The 19,582-nt window shown below is 49.1% G+C and overlaps 1 protein-coding gene across 1 annotated transcript in view; it reads right to left on the reverse strand.

The window, feature by feature from the left end:
• Positions 1-241: 241 nt before the first annotated feature.
• The window catches only part of RASSF5 (Ras association domain family member 5), a 75,736-nt gene continuing 56,395 nt past the window's right edge, over positions 242-19,582 (reverse strand). The window contains exons 3-6 of the mRNA XM_055144502.1: positions 6,780-6,896; positions 5,220-5,517; positions 4,531-4,646; positions 242-2,530 (exon numbers count right to left, since the gene is read on the reverse strand). Of these exons, the coding sequence (XP_055000477.1) occupies positions 2,378-2,530; positions 4,531-4,646; positions 5,220-5,517; positions 6,780-6,896 (684 nt within the window). The 3' untranslated portion in view covers positions 242-2,377. The remainder of the gene's footprint in view (positions 2,531-4,530; positions 4,647-5,219; positions 5,518-6,779; positions 6,897-19,582) is intronic.

Genomic DNA, 19,582 nt, shown 5'->3' on the forward strand with positions numbered 1-19,582 from the left:
TTTTCTGCCTCAGTATCCCCTAGTCTCTTTCCTCTTTGGCTTTAGGGAGAAGCAGAATAGCCAGTTACTAGGTAGCAGCCATCAGGTCAGGCTACTAACAAGGCTCTCTAATGGACTTCAGCCTCCACCCTTCTGCGTGCCAGAAGCTTCTACTGCTGAGGAGCATGTGCTCGTCCGGTCCCTCCCTCTCTCCAGGCACTTCATAAAGTGGCGAAGTTCAAGGAACGCCTCCAGTCTGAAACATTTTTGACAAGATTTTATTACTTTTTTACCCCCCCCAAAAAAACAATATACTAAAGACATTTAGAAAAAAAAAATATTCTCCAAACACTGGCACATTGGGGACACAGTGATAGAAGGCACTGCCAGCGTCACACCACCACAGGGGAAGGGATGCTTGAGACACACTCAGGGGCCAGACCACAGCCTGGCCTGGACCCACCTGTGCTTCAAATAAAACTCCCCATAATTTTTTTTTATTTCATAAACACCCATCTCTTTATATATATATAGATAGATAGCAATTTGCATTATGTATATATGCTATGTACATGACTTATTTTTCTTTTTGTCCTTCTCAAAAATACAATGGCCGCCCGACAGCGGGGGCTCTGAGCAGCGTTCACAGCAGGAGCCATGCTTCTGTTCACATTGGAGCCATGCAGCGGGAAGAGGGACGACTCTCTCCCACACCATTTCATACACAGCAGGAAGAGGCTTTAATTTTTTTTTTTTTTTTAAGCGAGAGAAGCCATGAGGCTGAGCCTGAGATGGCAGAGAACCAGGGGAAGGGAATTCTGTGGCTCACAAATCTCAGAAAGCTGCCAGCCTGGGCAGCTTTGGAGAACCGCACAGTTCGGAGCCTGAGGGGCCAGCACGCACCCTTTGGGGCCAGGGGTGGTGTGGATTCAGCAAGCATCAGGGAGGAAACTTCTGAGGCTACACAAAGAAGATTGGGCTTGAATTAACCCGAGCGGGACTGGCAACGGCAGAAGACAGCAAAGAAATGGTCTCTCAGAGACTGGATTCAAGTTCAATGTCCTCCTCCTACACCCCTGCACCGGAGTGTCTGCAGGCTGGCTACTTGCACAAACTGTTGAATAACAACTCAACTTTACTTCCAAGTTGGAGCATAAATAAAGAGCCGGAGAGTCAGATTACAGTTTGACAGCACTTTCCCGGGAGCACAAGGCTTTGGATGGGAAGAGATCCCTGACCCTCACACCACAGGATTCCCTCGGTCTTGTCTCCTGCACAACAGAAGCAAATCAGGAGCAGAGCTTCAAGCTGACACCCTGCCCCTGTGTCTTTCAGAAAACAAAAAGGCACTGAGGTCAGCAGGGAGGCCGGGACCACAGACTCATCAGATGCAGTGCCAGGGGCTGGCCTGTGCTTCTGGGCAGCAGTCTTCAAACTGGCTGAATGAGAGGCTGCCCCGTGTGACCAAGCTTCTGGCAAAGACTCCAGTTTCCCGCTGGGCGGAGAGAATGACCAAGAGGTACACAGTGGCCGCCAGGCCCTCTCGTGCCCTGCTGGGGGGAGCCTGGGCACAAGCGTGCCCTTGCTTCTCAGCAGAGCTCTTTGGCTTTCTCCAACGGTTCGATTTCCATACTCATCAGGAGACATTAAACATCACAAATGGCTGGTTTCCCTTTGGTGGAAACACATGAAAACGATGGCAAAGTGAACTTGTAACTTCAAGCAATAGTTGACAAGATTTGGCTTCATGCCGCATGTCCGCAGATACATGCCTTTGGGTTTATACGCACAAACTCCCGGGTGCTGGAGCCAGGGCAAGCTGCAGTGTTACCGGAGTCTCGGAGTCAATGTCCGCTTTGGTCTCATTTGGCACCTGGGCCAGTTGGCTTTATGACCCCCCCCATAAGCAGGAACAAAACGGTCCCTTGGGACAGTGAAGGTTTTTTTTCCATGAGCATAATCCTGCATTCGAGGGCTTAGCTCAGACCTGCTCAAGGAACATGGTGCACCTTTCATCTCATAAATAAAGGTACTGCGGGGGGCAAAGAAGAGAAGTAGAAGGGGAACAATCCCGTGTGAGAACACAGAATTCTAAAACCATTTCCTTTTCCTTTGCCAGCTGGTAGGAACAGATGCAGTTTAATGATGGAGAAGCAAGTGTTCTGTCTGTACAGGCCTGCAGCTGATGCGAGGAGCCCGGGCCTTCCCAGGGGCTAAGCACAGCCACGTCAAGCCCTTGCCCCACACACGGCCCACCAGAGACCAGGTCACATCTGCAAACACTGGCTGGGACAGACATACCTGCCAGAGACATCCTGAGAAGAAATGTCTGTTGCAAAATAATAATCCATAATAAAAATAAGTTTGAGGGCACGGGGGGAGGAAGAGGCAGGACCGGTTAGCCAGCTTTGCCCTGGGAACCCCTTAATGCCTCCTCTAGTTTCTGCCTGAACTTGTCATACTTTTTCTGCACTTGTTGAATTTTGTCCTGCTCCTCTTTTTCCAGGATTGTTAGGAAGTTCTGGAGCTCAGGGATGGAGAAAGCGTCCCACTGCACAGGAGGAGGAGAGGAGGGAGAAAGAGAACAGGAGACAGTTAGCAGTCATGGAGTGCCGCAACCCTTCTCAAACCCATCAAAACGGGTTTGACGTTTACTGTGAGAAAGTGGGTGCAATGACTCGAGCGTGGGCCACACCCACCTTATCAGCAGCAAAGGTGTTTTTTCTTTTAATTTTTCTTAAAACACCGTGACTGATAAAGTTACTCATACTAGAGTTGTTTCCAGCATATCGTATTTCAACACCAATGCCACCACCCATAGTCCCTTCGCCCCACCAATGTTCCCAGGTTCCCTCCCTTTCCCCAGCTTGCTCTCTCAGCGGGCGTATAACAAATTTATTTTATATTACTTGCTCCAACCAAACTTAAGGGAATGGACAATGGAATTGTCAGAAAATAAATCAATACAAGTCTATTTGTGATGATTGCTAAGTGATGTTAACCAATACGAATTAAGACACTAAGTCATTATTGAAAAATGTCTAAAGACCCTCAGCAAGCTAGCAGAGGGCAATCATTAGTGAATACCAGACTCAAGGCCACAACGTTGGAAGCTTGTCCTGTCCTTTGAGAAGCTCTTTTAATGCTTCTTGCAAAACTGATTTCAAGGCTCTGAATTCCCTGAGACAGCAGCAAAGTTTTAAACCCTGGCCTTTCTGGGCCAGGTGTCCAGTACCCTGCGCCAGTTGTTTGGGTTCTGTTCTTCATTTGTTTGTTTGAAAAATCAATAATCTCACATTTTCTCTGTGTGAACCAAGATCTTAACACTGATGTAGGAACCACCCTGGGTCCCTGCCGACCTCCTCCAACTTTCTGCTCTGGGGTGAGCTCTCCTGGCTCCTGGTGTGGTTGGGATGGAGGAGAGCTGGGCGTGACTCAGAAGCCGTGTGACCTGGTGTACATCGCAGAATCTGAGCAGCTGTCAGCTGCTTTCTCACTGGCTATGGAACCTGGAAAACCCCAGCATCCCACCCCTGACAGAGCAAATAAAGGGGAGGCAAGAATTACGAATTGCTGCCCTGAGGCCGTTGGGATCTTACTCCTAAACTATCTGAGTACCGAGTTTAGCAGGAGTCCCCTGAGGAGGGCTAGTGGGCTCTTGGCAAGAAAACTCAAACCTGCACCCAAATGTCTAAACTCCCAGGCGCCTGAGCTTCCACTGCACCTGCAGTGCTCAAACATCTTGAGGGGGTAGAACACATTTTCTCTGTTTTTGTTGGCTGGGAGCCCCCTCTCCCGACACTAAGTGAAGCAGGTGGAGGATGCCGTGTCAGAAGGGGCAGCCTTGGGCCGGAGTGACCGCACAGTGGCAAGAGCGCTGGCCTTGCACACAGCCAACCAGGGTTCAATTCCCAGCACCCTATACAGTCCTCTAAGCACTGCCAGGAGGAATTCCTGAGCACGGAGTCGGGAATAGCCCCTGAGCACTGCCAGGTATGGTCCAAAAAACTTTAAAAGAAGAAATAAAAAGAGGAAGGGAGAGAGTCTTGTCTGCCTCCATTCCCCAGAGTGACCCCCGCCAAAATGCGAGGCCTCCATCCACCCTTAGACGATCGTCACCATGAGACACTCCCCAAACCTGGTCATTGCTCTGAGACATCCAGGCCATTGCAGCCGCAGGCTGGCTTCTCCGCATCTCCACCGTGAATTCCCCTCAGGGAGAGGAAGCCTATCTGTGAAGGCCCCGAGTGACAACTGGTTGCCTCGAAGAGTGGCCTCAACCGGCCTCAGGCCACCCGGAAACAAAGATAACCCAGGCTGTCTCTCCAACCTTAATTTTCAGAAATCTAATACAGGAAATCCTTTTCCATCCCGGGCACAAGCCCTGACTCATTATTCAATCCTGGTACCTCCAATGCTGGTCGGAACACTGAACCCTGGCCTGCTTGGCTCCCTTCCAGCACATTCCTGCCCCAGTGGGGCCTCTACCTGCCCGCACCCACCCTGGTACCCTGCGGGCTGGGTTCTTGCTGCCCGCTGGGCTGGACCTACCTCTACTTCTCCAGTCTCGTTCTCCTTTAGCACAAAGCTGAGGACATCTGTGTCGGGCCCGGCGAGTAAGCGCAGGTAGAGGGGACAGTCGGCCACGGAGAGCTTCTGGAAGAGCACTGCAAGCCAAGAGAGGGGGATCGAGCTCACTTGGAAAAGAGTGAAGGGGCAGGAAGGGGATGGCAGAGGTGGGTTGGTTCTCACAGCAAAGAACTGACAGCAAGATATGCTGTCTCTGGTGATACTGTAAGTTTTTCTTTTTGTTTTTCTTTCTGGGCCACACCCAGTGATGCGTTACTCTTGGCTCTGCACTCAGGAATTACTCGTGGCGGTGCTTGGGGGACCATATGGGATGCTGGGAATCGAACCCAGGTTGGCCGTGTGCAAGGCAAACGCCCTACCCGCTGTGCTATCACTCTGGCCCTGATACTTTTAGTTTAAACCTGTTTCCATTCACACCATCTCTTCAAAGATGAGTTATGCCCTGGGCTGGGAAGTCACAGTTGGACTGGGGGTGGGGTGGGGGTGTTGAACAAGCATGAGCTCTGCCCAGAATGCACATAGGATTCTGCTCAGAGGGGCACCTTGCTGAAGCTGGACATGGTGCCCAGAAATCCCTCTCCAACCCAGGGCTGTAGGGGATCACTCAGGATGGGGGGGGGAGCACCCTGCGGGGTTGCCCATCCTCCTACCTTGCCCGTCCTTATGGACCCGCTTGAAGAGTGCAAACTTCTGGGGGTTGTCCACGACCATGAACTTCTTGAGCAGCCCCTGGATGACCTCGCTGACCGTGGTGGTGCTGCTGATGTGCAGCTGCTTGATGGCATCGAGCGGCAGGTAGAAGGATGTCCTCTTGTCCGTGGTGTTGGCCGGGTTCACATCCTTGATGGCGTCGTAGATGGACTGAGGCCGGATTCCGGCAGGCACCGTCACCGGCCGCCGGAGCTTCAGATGCACCTTGATGAAGCCTGTGTAGGTGCCATCTTCACTCTGGGTGGGGGAGGGGTTGGTACCATACGGGGTCAGACTTGCCTTCTCCTAACACCCCCTCCTGCGTCCCTGGGTTCCTGGATACTTCCACTGACCCTACTGTGCCCACAGGGACCAACCAGCCGAGAGGAGGCTCCAGGTGCCTGCCCCAATATCCTGCACAGGCAGAAGCCAACTGCCTTAGGTGAGTCCCCACCTTAAGGAATTTGGAGTTTCTCTCTAGTTTGCTCCTCCAGGCCAGAGCAGCAGAAGACTCTGTAAAAAGGTTTCTTTGGAGGGACTGGAGCAATAGCATAGTGAGTAGGGCGTTAGCCTTGCACGCGGCCTACCCGGGTTTGATTCCCAGCATTCCATATGATCCCCCGAGCACTGCCAGGAGTAAGCCCTGTGCATTGCCAGGAGTAAGCCCTGTGCATTGCCAGGTGTGACCCAAAAGCAAAAAAAAAAGAAAAAGTCTTTGGAGAATCACCCTGGATTTCCTTGTGCATTTCTTTCCCAAGAGCCGTTGGAAAGTCCCAGCACACCACAACTGCATTTTCTGTCACTCTACCTGGCTGAAACCCCAAAGAGGTAGTTGCTGCCATTCACCAGCAGGGGACAAAGTTCTCTCACTGTTCCGCCCCTCCCCACTGCAGTTAGCCTTTCCTATCTGCTCAGAGCACTGAACACGGAGGAGGAGGAGGAGAAGGAGGAGAAGGAGGAGGAGGAGGAGGAGGAGGAGGAGGAGGAAGAGGAGAAGGAGGAAGAAGAAGAGGAAGGGGAGAGGAAGAGAAGGAGGGGAGGGGGAGGGGAAAGAGGAGGAAGTCGGGGATGTGGCTTGGCAGTAAAGAACATGCCTTGCATGTATGAGACCTGACTCTGATCCTTGGGGTGGGGGAAGAGAGAGAGAGAGAGAGAGAGAGAGAGAGAGAGAGAGAGAGAGAGAGAGAGAGAGAGAGAGAGAGAGAGAGAGAGAGAGAGAGAGAGAAACAGGCAGAGACAGACAGAGAGATACAGACAGAGAAACAGAGAGACATAGAGAGAGACAGGGAGACAGAGACAGAGAGAGACAGAGAAAGAGACAGAGACAGAGGGAAAGAGCATAATCTTACTAAAGCTCCCAGATCTTTTCTAAAACCCCCTATTCTGGCGTCCCCAGCGCACCAAGAGCCCCTCTCCCCCAGCCAGCACCCAGCCCTGGCAAACAGTCTACAAAATCCTGAGGCCTCCAGAGGCTCTCGGGGTAAGGAAGGGACCCTCGTGGGCAGCCCCGCGCCCCTCACCAGCTTCATGCCCAGGCAGTTCTTCTCCCGCGTGTTGTAGCTCTCGATCTTCTGCTTGAGCTCCTGCAGCGTGGGCGGGCTCGGCGGCGCGGGCGCTTCCTCGGCGGCACCTGCATTCTGCGGGGGGGAGGAGCGAGGCTGGCACACGACCTCCAGGGCTTCTGGCCAAGAAGACGTGCACCGGCAGGAGAGGCTGGACAGATGAGGCCAGCCAGGCCAGCCGCCAGCCGGCCCCTGGGGAGGCAGCAGCCGGCTCCAAATCTGCCTCCTGAACCTCAGGAGACCAGCAGCCCTGGGAGGGGCTCGGACTGACGCAGAAGTAAAAGGAGGCTCTGGGCCCGCCGTGCCCGCCCCTGGCACCCTGGTCCTCCTCTCGCACCTTCCCTGGGTGAGCCAGGACAGCAAAGCGGAAGAACCGGACATCAGTATTCTTCCTGCCGTGGCGGAAGCTCCAGCAGGAAGGAAAAGCGGGGTCTTGTGGGGTCTTGCGGGGTCTTGCAGGGTCTCCACAGTCAGCCCAGGTTAAGTTCCCAGCGCTAAGCCCAGTGCCCGCTCAGCCTGTTCCGCGGTGTTGTCTGTGATTGGTCCAAACCCACTCTGAAGTGGACGAATCTCAGAAACAGCCAGTAGGAAGGCAGCGGCAGTTGGGTTCAAATTCTGCCTTAGGAAGCGTGGAAACTGAGGCCCGGTGAGCTGGGGCACCCGTGCTTCCTGGGCTGCCTCCCTGGTACCATGTGCTGGTGGTTGGAGGCATTCGGCTTGGCTGAGGAGTTTACAGGCCCCTGCATCATGACCCCGGCTCGACATAAGCCGTCCCCCACCTCCGATGTCCGTGGGGGACACGGCCCACCTGCAGCACCAGCCCGTTTCCACCCCCAGAGCCAATAAAATATCAGGCTCTGTGACCGTCAAGGGAGAGTGTGCCCTCCCCTTCCCTCTGCAGGGACACCAGTGACTCCTCCCCGTTACGGTGCCCCCTCTGGCCTGTCTGTCCCCACTGTGCCCTTCCTCAGGGTGCTCCTCCTCAAATCCCTGCTGTTCATGATACCCTATAGCTTTCCCATGCCTTCCTGTCACAGACCTGAGGCTCAGAGACGCTGGAAACTGCCTGTGACCTCACTGGAGGGACAAATCCTGGACCTGAAACCCAGTGCCCGAGAACAGATGACTGGTTAAAGAAACTTTGGTACATCTACACAATGGAATACTATACAGCTGTTAGAAAAGATGAAGTCATGAACTTTGCATATAAGTGGATCAACATGGAGAGTATCATGCTGAGTGAAATGAGTCAGAGAGAGACAGACATAGAAAGATCACACTCATCTGTGGAATATAAAATAACAGAATAGGAGACTAACACCCAAAAGTAGTAGAAATAAGTACCAGGAGGTTTGCTCCATGGCTTGGAAGCTGGCCTCACATGCTGGGGGGGAAAGCAGCTCAGATAGAGAAGGGAACACTAAAATGTGGCTGGAGGACCCAATTGGGATGGGAGATGCGTGCTGAAAGTAGACTATATATTGAACACGATGGCCACTCAGTACCCCTATTGCAAACCACAACACCCCAAAGGAGAGAGAGAACAAAATGGAATGCCCTGCCACAGAGGCAGGGTGGGGTGGGGGTGGGTGGGATTGGGGGGTGGGAGGGATACTGGATTCATTGGTGGTGGAGAATGGGCACTGGTGGCGGGATGGGTTCTCAAACATTGTATGAGGGAAACACAAGCACGAAAATGTGTAAATCTGTAACTGTACCCTCACGGTAATTCACTAATAAAAAAAATAATAATTTTTTTTAAATCCTGGGCCTGCTGGAGCCAGTGCTTCTCAAACCCCCTCTACAGCCACCCTCAGGAGGTACTTTTGGAGAAGGGCAGGCTGGACACATGCAGACGCTCCCCACAGAGGTGAGTGGGCGGTGGGAGCCTCACAGAGTCTGTTCGCTGCTGATTCACGAGCCCAGAGGTCTTTAAAATGGAGCTTTTTCAGCATGGAGATCTCTCAAACATGAGGGATGTTTGAGATCTCTCAAACACCACACAACCCAGTTACCTGCCACCCAAAGACACTAATTCAAAAGGATATATGCGCACCCACGGTCATCACAGCACTTAGTGCACAGATACCGAGATATCAAAGCAACCCAGACGGCCAAGTATGGATGAATGGGTCAAGAATTTGGGGCCAGAAGCTGTTGGGAAAAATGAAGTTATGAAATCCGCTCATAAATAGGTGGACCTGGAGAGTATGATGCTGAGTGAAATGAGTCAGAAGGAGAGCCACAGACACAGCATGACTGCACACTTTTGTGGGATGTAAAGACATAGTATGAGATTAATACCCAAGGACAGAGGCTGGAGTGATAGCACAGCGGGCAGGGTGTTTGCCTTGCACACGGCCAACCTGGGTTTGATTCTCAGCATCCCATATAGTCCCCTGAGCATGGCCAGGGGTAATTCCTGAATGCAGAGCCAGGAGTGACCCCTGAGCATCACTGGGTGTGACCCAAAAAGCAAAAAAAAAAAAAATACCCAAGGACAGTAGAAACAAGAGCCATGAGGACTGGTCCACGGTTGGAAGCCTACCTGAAGTACTAGAGAAGTAGTTGGGATAGAGAAGGGGCCACTAGGACAAAGATAGCTGGAAATGATCACCCTAAATAGGAACTGTGTGTTGAAAATAGGTAAAGGAAGGAACAAACATGATAATCTCTCAGCATCTCTATTGCAAACCTCAAAAAGGGGGAGGGAGAGAGAAAGAGAGAGAGAGAAGGCAAGTGCCTGCTATAAAGATAGGCTGGGGGGTGGAGGCGGGAGGGAAATTGAAGACACTGATGGTGGGAAATGTGCACTGGTGGAGGGATAGATGTTGGAATACTGTATGACAGAAACCGACCACAAACAGTTTTGTATCTCTGTATCACATGGTGATTCAATTAAAATAAAATAAAATAAAATAAAATAGTAGAATTTGGGGCCACAATGGCAGTACAGTGGCCAGGGCATTTGCCTTGTATGCGGCTGACCCAGTTTGTTCCCCCAAGCACCATCAGGAGTGACAGAGCCAGGAATAAGCCCTGAGCAGAGCTGGGTCTGGCCCCAAAACAAAAATAATTTGTGGTACATATACACAATGGAATATTATGCAGCTCCAAGGAAAGAAAATCACACAATTTGCAGTAACATGGATGGAAAATGGATGGATTCATGCTGAGGGGTGGGGTTGGAAGGGAGGGGTCCTAGGGTCCTTCCTGGAGGGAGGTGACTGCATTGGTGATGGGTGAGGTATTGAAATTATGTGCACAGCAAACCATTATAAATAATATTATAACTCAAAGAATCTCAATAAAAAATAAAAATAAAACGGTGCCTGGAAAATCCTGGCTGTCCACACCATGCTGGCACACGTCTAGGAGGGACCTGGCTATGGCCATCCCCACCTGCCCTGCGGGAGCTTCCACTCAGAACTGTCAAGTGCCAGGTGGCTGTGGGCACCAAATGGGTCCATCTCTGCTGCACCCAGGTGCTCACTCCCCGGGGGGCGCCAGCTTTCTCACACCCAGCTACGAGCAAAAGCTCGACAAGGGTGCAGCGGGAAGATCTCTCCCCTCTCCACCTGAGCTATAGTCATTTCCGGTGAGAACAGCCCAGTTCTGGTTATGAGCATAGCAAGAGCCAGAGACGCCTTCACCCAAGGTTTCTTCACCCTATTTCCCTTTTCTTTCACAGAAAGTCGAAATGATCCTCTCTCATTCCCAGTCCACACTGGGGAAGTGATGCAAGTGGCTCAGGCCCCCTGCTTTCCAGAACCAACATGAAAGTGGTACTCCTTACCCCACCAGCTGTCAGGGGGTTCCAGAGCCTGTGTGGCTCCACCTGGAAAGCCAGCACCTGGGGCTGGGATGGCTGCAGTCCGTACCAGACTGGAAGCAAGATCTGATTTATGGACGGGATGAGCTGCCTCCTGAAGCCCACCACAGCCCGAAGGCCCTTCGAACTCTCTCCCATCACAGAGACCACAGAATCTAGACCCGCTTCTTCACTGGGCTGCCATGGAACCACTGGGCTCTTTAGAAACATGTGCCGGGGAGGCTCTGATTGGAGGGTGTTTGGTACAGCCAGGCGGGGAGGTTTCCAAAGTCTCCAGATGACTTTGAAGAGCATATAATGTTTGAGAAGACTGTATCCACCCCTGCAGGGAACTGCAGACCTCAAAGGCCCCATCCAGAGGCAGAGTTCACACCTGTGTGCCAATAGATCTCCACTGCCCCGAGCATCATGTATCAGCAATGTGACCAATAATAATAATTTTATTATTAATTATATTAATAATAATAATTTTATTATTAATCGATAATAATTTTCAGGGGATTAGGCAAAGGCCCACACTTTAAATTTTATTTTATTTTAAAAAATTTTTGGACTTGACTGGATTTATAGCTGGCTCTGTGCTCAGGAATCACACTCCTGGTGGCGGTAACCACATGGAGTCTTGCATACTTTTTTTTTTTCTTTTTTGGTCACACCTGGAGATGCACAGGGGTTACTCCTAGCTTTGCACTCAGGAATTACTCTTGGTGGTGCTCAGGGGACCATATGGGATGCTGGGGATTGAACCCGGGTTGGCCGCGTGCAAGGCAAACGCCCTACCCGATGTGCTATCGCTCCAGCCCCCGGTAACCATATAGGATGCGAGGGATTGAACCCAGACCGGCCACATGCAAGGCAAGTGCCTTACTATGCTATCTCTCCAGCTCCAAAGGCCCACATCTCTATTCATTTGCCAGAGATCCAAGTCTTTGAAACAAAAGATTGTCACTATCTAGGAGAATAAGTTATAAAGCAGATAAGGTGAGAGTTTTGTCTCCTGGGATGGCCCAAGATGGAGACAGAATGAAGAACTGATTCATGATTTAACAAGTCATTGTCTTATAAGGTGTCCTCCCCCGACCCCCACCCCGCCACCCCAAAGGCTTTACACATTTTAAGGCACTGACACAGCATTCATCTACTCTGGTTAAGCTTCAGGACACTGATGCAAAGGCCATTGGTCTAGGTTCTAGGTTCTGGGAAGGGAAGGGCCAAAGAGGCTGGGTGCTAGGAATCCACAGAGATTCCTTCTGTGAGAACAATCCCCAAGTTTCTCTAATAAAATATACTTAGCAAGGCTGGAAATAGTTCAACTGATAGAGCACATGTCTAGCATCTGCAAAGGCCTTGAGTTTGACTGCTGGCATTGCTTACCCCCCAGTGTGGCCTTGATGACTGAAGCCTGCACCAAAAATCAAGTATCACCAGGAAATGGCTCCAGGTTCCCCAGCACCAATGGACGTGACTATAAGAAAACATCCTTAACAGCAAGATCAAAAGTACCATTTCTGGGTGACTGGAGTCCAGTTACAAGATTTATACTAAGTTGAATTTACTTTATGGGGAAAAGAACAATGTGACTAATTTTTCTTTCTAATCATTGACACAAGTAAGGCTTTCATTTGGTCACTGGGAGTGACCAGTGATCTGAGCATAAGTACTGGTAAGTTCACAGGGAAGCTCCTTGTGTGGGTAGGCAGCCCTGGACCTCAAATAGACCATCTCCTTCCATCAGCCTTTCCTTCACTTGCTCCTGGAATTCACCAGATTCACTCACGCAGGCTTCGTCTTGACCTATATGACACAACCTTCTTTTGTGTGCAATTTCACCCTCCCTTCTTGAAGTCTGCCATCCTCTTCCTCCCACACATGCTTCCATTATCAGTCCTGTGTTTCCTTTCTCTCACCAGGCCTCTCTGACCCCTACTCCATGGATGATGATGATGATGATGATGATGATGGTGGTGGTAGTGATGACTATGATGGTGCTACTTCCTATTATGTTCAGGCTCACCACACACAGGCACCATCCTTCTTAGCTTATATCAGCCCATTCCACTATCACAATACCCACTTCATAGATGGGAAAACTGAGTTCCAGCAGCGCTGTGTCTAAAGTAATCCTTATTCTCTACAGGTTCTCAAATAGGTATTGATTTCCAGGAGACTGCCCCTGAGGTTTTGCCTCCCAGCTAGACTGAGGGTCTTTAATGGCCGCATTCAGGTGGTCTCAGAACACTGCCTACAGGGAAGCTCTTTCTCTCGGAGTCACAGTGCAATGGCTTTGGGGTCCACTTGGACAGAGGTCTACAAGACAAGGGCCTAAGTCTATCTTGTGCCCTGTGGCATTTTAGGGCCCTGCTCTAGCGTGGCACATGGTAGGGGCCAGGTAATACTTGCAGGAGGAACTCTGGGTTCAGATGCCTCATTACTATGAACTTAAGAAAGCAGAAGGGGTTGGGAGAAAGATGGCTTAGAGGGCTGGAGTACCGGCTTTGCGCGCTGGAACCCTGGGTTCAAGCCCGGGCACACATGGTTTCCTAAGCACCTGAGTTATAGTAGTCCCTGAATATCACAGACCGTGGCTCCAAAGAGACAAAAAACCCACAAAACTCCTTTAAGTCTCAGATTCTCCATCTATAAATTTATAAATCCTCTAATTCCTTATAGGATTACAGGTCATACAGGATAATTATGAAGGTAAAACCGAAGGAGATCACAGCTATAAAAATTATCAAACCCACCCAAAGGCACACAGAGCCCCACCTTCTCTGCCTCCCACCCTGAACCCATCTCCTTTCCTACTTCCCATGCAGCCAGCTCAGCTAACAGGCCTTAGGGCTTGCCCCACTCCTTCCTCTCCTCGAGTGACGGCAACGCTCTGTCTGTAGGCTCTGAGCATAGTCTGGGGCAGCTACGCGGCCGCAGGATAAGTTTGGCTGTGTTTAATTATGAACATTAATAATGAAGACAGCCACACTCACCCTGTGTGCTAAATTTGGTATCTGTGCTCTACACCAGGGATTCTTAAACTTATTCCACTCATGTCCCCCTCCCTTTTTTTTTTTTTTTCAGAGAGAGGCAATATAAGGCCAGAAACACCTTGGATTCACTACACATTTGATTCTGAATTAATTTGGTTATTGTACATCCAGGTAAGTATGAACTGGAGCAATAGCACAGCGGGTAGGGCGTTTGCTTTGCAAACGGCCCACCCGGGTTTAATTCCTCCGCCCCTCTCGGAGAGCCCGGCAAGGTACCGAGAGTATCCCACCTACACGGCAGAGCTTGGCAAGCTACCCGTGGTGTGTTCGATATGCCAAAAACAGTAACATCACGTCTCACAATGGAGACATTACTGGTGCCTGCTCGAGCAAATCGATGAACAACAGGACGACAGTGCTACAACGCTATTGTACATTCAGGAACCTTTTACTGTTGCCAAATTGTTTGTGCCCCCATATTCAGTTACACGGCCTTATTGGGGCTGCAGCTCACAGTTTAAGAATCTGGGCTCTACATCCTTGTTGCTGCAATTTCCCCAGCACACAGTGCTCCCTTTCCCTCTAGTCCCATCATCTCTGATTAATTTCCCGTGACATTCCCTGGCCCAGAGTAACCTCCTCAGTCTCTGCTCTCCTGTTTTATTAAATCTCTGACATTTTAATTTCCAACAGAGGAAGGTACAGACGTATTTGCATTGGTTCTGGTCTTCCTCCAAAGTGTTGAAAATTGCAGGTTTCCTGTGTATTTCCTCATGTCACCAGCTGATATGCCTTAACTTTAGTTTCACGAATGAATGAATGCTCTTCACATAAAGACAAGCTCCTGATGGCTTTATTGGAGTCCTGCTGACCATGTTCTCCAGTGAGGAGGAACACGGGGAAGGGTGTAGGTGGGGTTCCAGGGTCACTCACTGGCTCATAGTCTCACTCCCAAACAGCACCCACCCACTCCCCTGGCTCCAAAGCCTGATTTCTCTGGCAACGCTGCCACCTGCCACGGAGCTCTGCAGTGGCTTGCAAGCATTCCATCTCTGGCAGACACAGGTGTCTGCACAGTATGGCTACACATGGCGTCTGATTATCTGTTGTCTCTACTGCTGGATTAGTATTTGCGACGTGCTAGCTGCATCATCTCAGTTAGATGCTTCCTGGAAGCAGACAGACTAGACGTCAGATGATTAGATCTTTTGGTGCCTCCCTGCTGAGCATGACTAAAAACTGGGTTGCCCTCCAAAGACAAATCAGACACCTGGTGCTTGGGTGGCAGGGTGAGGGCAGAGTATGGGGGATGAGTTGCTGTTCAGGGTCTGACCACAGGCATTAGTCAGGTCTAAGAGCTTCTCACTAACCTGCACCCCAGAGCCTCATGTAAGAAGTGAAAGGTTTCTACTCTCGTCATTTCTATTCAGTATAGTACCGGAAGTACTTGCCATAGCAACGAGACAAGAAAAAGATATCAGGGGCATCCAGATAGGAAAGGGAAAAAGTCAAGATCTCAGTGGATGACATAATACTAAATTTAGAAAATTCTAAAGACTCTACAAAAATTTCCTAGAAGCAGTAGATTTATATATAAAAGTGGCAGGCTACAAAATTAATAAGCAAAAGTTCATGGGTTTCCTATAAGCAAATAATGAAAGAGAAAAAAATATATTTTAAAACACAATACCATCAACAATTGTGTCTCAAAAAATCAAGTACTTCAGAATCAGCTTAACTAAAGAGGTGAAAGACCTATACAAAGAAAACTACAAAACACTACCTCAAGAAATATAAGAGGACATGAGGAAATGAAAACATATTGCTTGCTCATGATGGGAAGGATTAATATTATTAACATGGCAATACTCTCCAAAACATTGTACAGATTCAATGCAGTCCCTATAAGGATACACATGACGTTTTTCAAAGAAATAGATCAAACACTCCTGAAATTCATATGGAACAATAACACCACCCCCCAAAAAAAATAGATAAAGCAATCCTTGGGAAAAAGAAGATGAGAAGCATTACTTTTATCCAACTTCAAACTGTACAACAAAGTGGTAATAATTCTGGTGTAACACATGGAACTGGACCCCTCAGATCAATGGACTAGAGCTGAATACCCTGAGATAGATAATCTCTGATAAAGGAGTAAAAAATATAAAATGGAGGAAGGAAAATCTCTTTAACAAGTAGTGGTCAACTACATGCAGAATAATGAACTCAGAACCTCTTTCTAATGCCATGTCCAAAAGTCAAGTCAAAATGGAATAAAAAACAGTATCAGACCTGAATCCACAAGGTACATAGAGGAAAGCGTAGGGAAAACTCTTCATGACTCTGAAGTTAAAGGCATTTTCAAGGATGAAACACTGCTGACCAAGCAAGTGGAAGCAAAGATCAACAAATGGAAACGAGAAGCTTCTGTACCTCAAAGGAAACAATGACCAGAGTACAAAGACAGCCCATAGAGTGGGAGGAATTATTTACCCAACACTCATTTGATAAGGGGTTAATAACCAAGATCTGTACGGCACTGGCAAAACTTTTCAGGGTAAAAATATCCAACCCCACCCATCAAAATATGCAGAGAAGAGATGAACAGAAACTTCCCCAAAGAAGAAATTCAAATGGCCAAAAGGCACATGAAAAAATGCTCTACCTCACTAATCACTGGGAAGATGCAATTCAAAACAATAAGATATCATCTCATGTCACAGAAACTGGTACACAACAGAAAAAGCAAGAACAACCAGTGTTGATGTGGACATGGGAAGAAAGGGACACTCATTGACTGCTGGTGAGAATGCTGAGTGTGATCCAGCCTTTTTGGAAAACAATATTGATATTTCTAAAAAAATCTTAGAATTGAGCTTCCAGCAACCCCACTTCTCAGCATATACCATAAACCCCCCTCTCCCCCAAAATGGAGAAAAGCTATTTGCACATCTATGTTCCTTGGAATACTATCCACAATGGCCCAAAATCTGGAAATAATCCAAGTATCCAAGAATAGATGAATGGATAAAGAATGTATATAAATTATGACATAGGGGCTGGAGCAATAGCACAGCAGGTAGGGCATTTGCCGTGCACTCGGCTGAGCCAGGTTCAATTCCCAGCATCCCATATGGTCCCCCGAACACTGCCAGGAGTAATTCCTGAGTGCAGACCCAGGAGTAACCCCTGAGCATCGCTGGGTGTGACCCAAAAAACAAAAAAAAAATTATGGTATATATACATAACAGAATATTGCTCAACTATAACAAAACTTAAAAGTCATGAAATTTGCTGCTATATAGAGTGACCTGGTCAGTATCATGCTGAGTGAAGTTAGTCAGATGGAGAGAGACCAACACAGAATAATCTCTCTTTTATGTGGGAGGTAAAGAAACAATGGTGGAATAACAAATACCAAAGACAACGGGAAGAAAGAACGTGAGAACTGGTATTCAGTAGAAAACATGCCATATGAGGGGGTGGGGACAGGACGGGAGGGGACAATGACTATGGTAGAAGAATTTGTTCAACTGGGAGAAGGTAGTGCTGAAAGGTGACAAAGTGTTATGTATGAAACCCTACCAGCAATAGTGCTGCAAATCACTGTCTGTAGCACTGTCCTCCCATTGTCATTGATTTGCTCAAGCTGGCACCAGTAACGTTTCCATTGTGAGACTTGTTACTGTTTTTGGCATATCGAATACGCCATGGGTAGCTTGCCAGGCTCTGCTGTGCGGGTGAAATATTCTCGGTAGCTTGTCGGGCTCTCCGAGAGGGACAGAAGAATCGAAACTGGATCAGCCGCGTGCAAGGCAAATGCCCTACCCGCTGTGCTATCGCTCCAGTCCAAATCATAGTGCAAAAAATTATATATACATACATATCTATATATGCATATATATGTATGTGTGTATATATATACATTTATATATCATTAAAGCACATCTTGTAGAAGCAAATTGGTGGGTGGGAGGCAAATGAGGTTGGAGGAGCATTGCTGGAGTGAAGGGATTGGTATATGACTTAACATCATATGCCTGAAACCCAATCATGAATAACTTTGTAATTTCACAGTGACAAAAAATTAAAAAAAATTTTTTTTAAAAGAAGATAAAAGTTGCCAGGGGCTGTGGGCCTCAGCTGAAGTAAGTCCCATGGCTCAGCTCTTTGCAGTTTTCTGGACCCGATGAACACAAGACCATCAAATGACCTCTAACCTCTAGCAAATACCTTCCCTCCCAGGGCCTCGGTTTCCTCATCTCTGAAATCATGAAGTGAGAGCCGAGCCACTTTAGGCCCCGCAGCAGCACTGAATTTTCCATAGAGCGGGTAGCATCTCACCGCTTCCTCTTTGTTTCACAGAACTGGGGACGCAGAGGGGGCCTCTCACGGCACAGCTGGGCTGAGGGCAGCCCTGAAGACTTTGAGGATGGACACTTCTTGCACTTTTTTCATTCCTTCCCTCACATTTCTTTTACTTAACTGTTAAGACACTATTTAACCAAGTGAAGCCGGTCTTACCTTCTTAATTCATACAATCCAAGAAAACAAAACAAAAACTCCTCCGGAAACCATTCACCACCGGCCTTTGCCACATTTCCTCTTTCTTCGCTCTTAGCAAATCATTCGGCAGTAGCTCGTTTGTTTGCCTCTGGGGTAGAAGCACGTCCGGGCTGGTGTCCGCGGGACTCAGACACGTGCTGTGTGAATGTGACTGTCTACAGACACCGTTCATTGGGTCCTGCTCCCAGCGCTGGGCTGTCCCAAACACCTGATTACTTTGGCTAGGCTGTGCTAGTGGGACCCACTGCAGGACAGGGCCTGGGCTGGGTACTCTCTACTGAGTGCTCACACACCACAGTCAAGGCTCTTTGTGATGTTGTAGCCGGAGGGCGAAGAGGAAGTCCAGGGCTTCCCCACAGGGCCCCTCCTGGCTCTCTCTGGGCTTGTTCTGAACCAGCTTCTCCAATAGCACCCCAGAGTGAAGAACTGAGGCCCCCAGCACCCTCCTAGAGTTGTTCCAAAATAAAAGGGTGGAAAAGTCTGGTCCCTTGCAAGAGGACACTTCCAGCAGGGCAAGCAATGGGAGGGGCTTCAGCACGGAGTCATCACGAGTGATAGCACAGTGGGTAGGGCGTTTGCCTTGCACGCAGCCGACCCAGGTTCTAGTCCCAGCATCCCATATGGTCCCCTGAGCACCGCCAGGAGTAATTCCTGAGTGAAGAGCCAGGAGTAACCCCTGTGCATCGCCGGGTGTGACCCAAAAACAAAAACAAAAACAAAAAAGAATGAGGAGGCTGGGATGATGCAGAAGAGGACCATGAAAAGGTGTGAGGCCATAACCCAGAGACTCAAAAGCACATCTCTTGGAAGAGAGCATAAATGATATGCCATAGCCATGCTTCCGGGCCTCACACCAGGCTGTTTCATTTGGGGCAACCCAGTGAGGGGTGGGCCCCAACAGACCCCGCCTGGCAGCCAAAAACCTCCAGAACTCAAGTGCCACCATACCATGGCTGCCCTGCACACGCTTGGGTTGAGCCTCACCTATGAGTGAACCGTGCGGCCTCATTCCCAGCCACACAACATCTCATACTTTACACCACTAATATTCCGAGAGTAGCATACTACATATGATGGGGTTTAGAGTAGAATGCAATCAGTCTCATGGGGAAATATATTTTTACCGATATATAAATATATCACTGTCACTGTATCACTGTCATCCCATTGTTCATCAATTTACTCAAGCCGGCGCCAGTAATGTCACCATTTGTCCCAGCCCTGGGATTTTAGCAGCCTCTCCTTACTCATTTTTCACAACAATTGGAGGCTCTTTTCAGGATCAGGGGAATGAGACCTGTTATTGTTACTGTATTTGGCATATCGAATATGCCATAGGGAGCTTGCCAGGCTCTTCCATGTGGGTGGAATACTCT

The sequence above is a fragment of the Sorex araneus genome, chromosome 7 (assembly GCF_027595985.1).
Source record: "Sorex araneus isolate mSorAra2 chromosome 7, mSorAra2.pri, whole genome shotgun sequence".
NCBI classification, from domain to species: domain Eukaryota; kingdom Metazoa; phylum Chordata; class Mammalia; order Eulipotyphla; family Soricidae; genus Sorex; species Sorex araneus.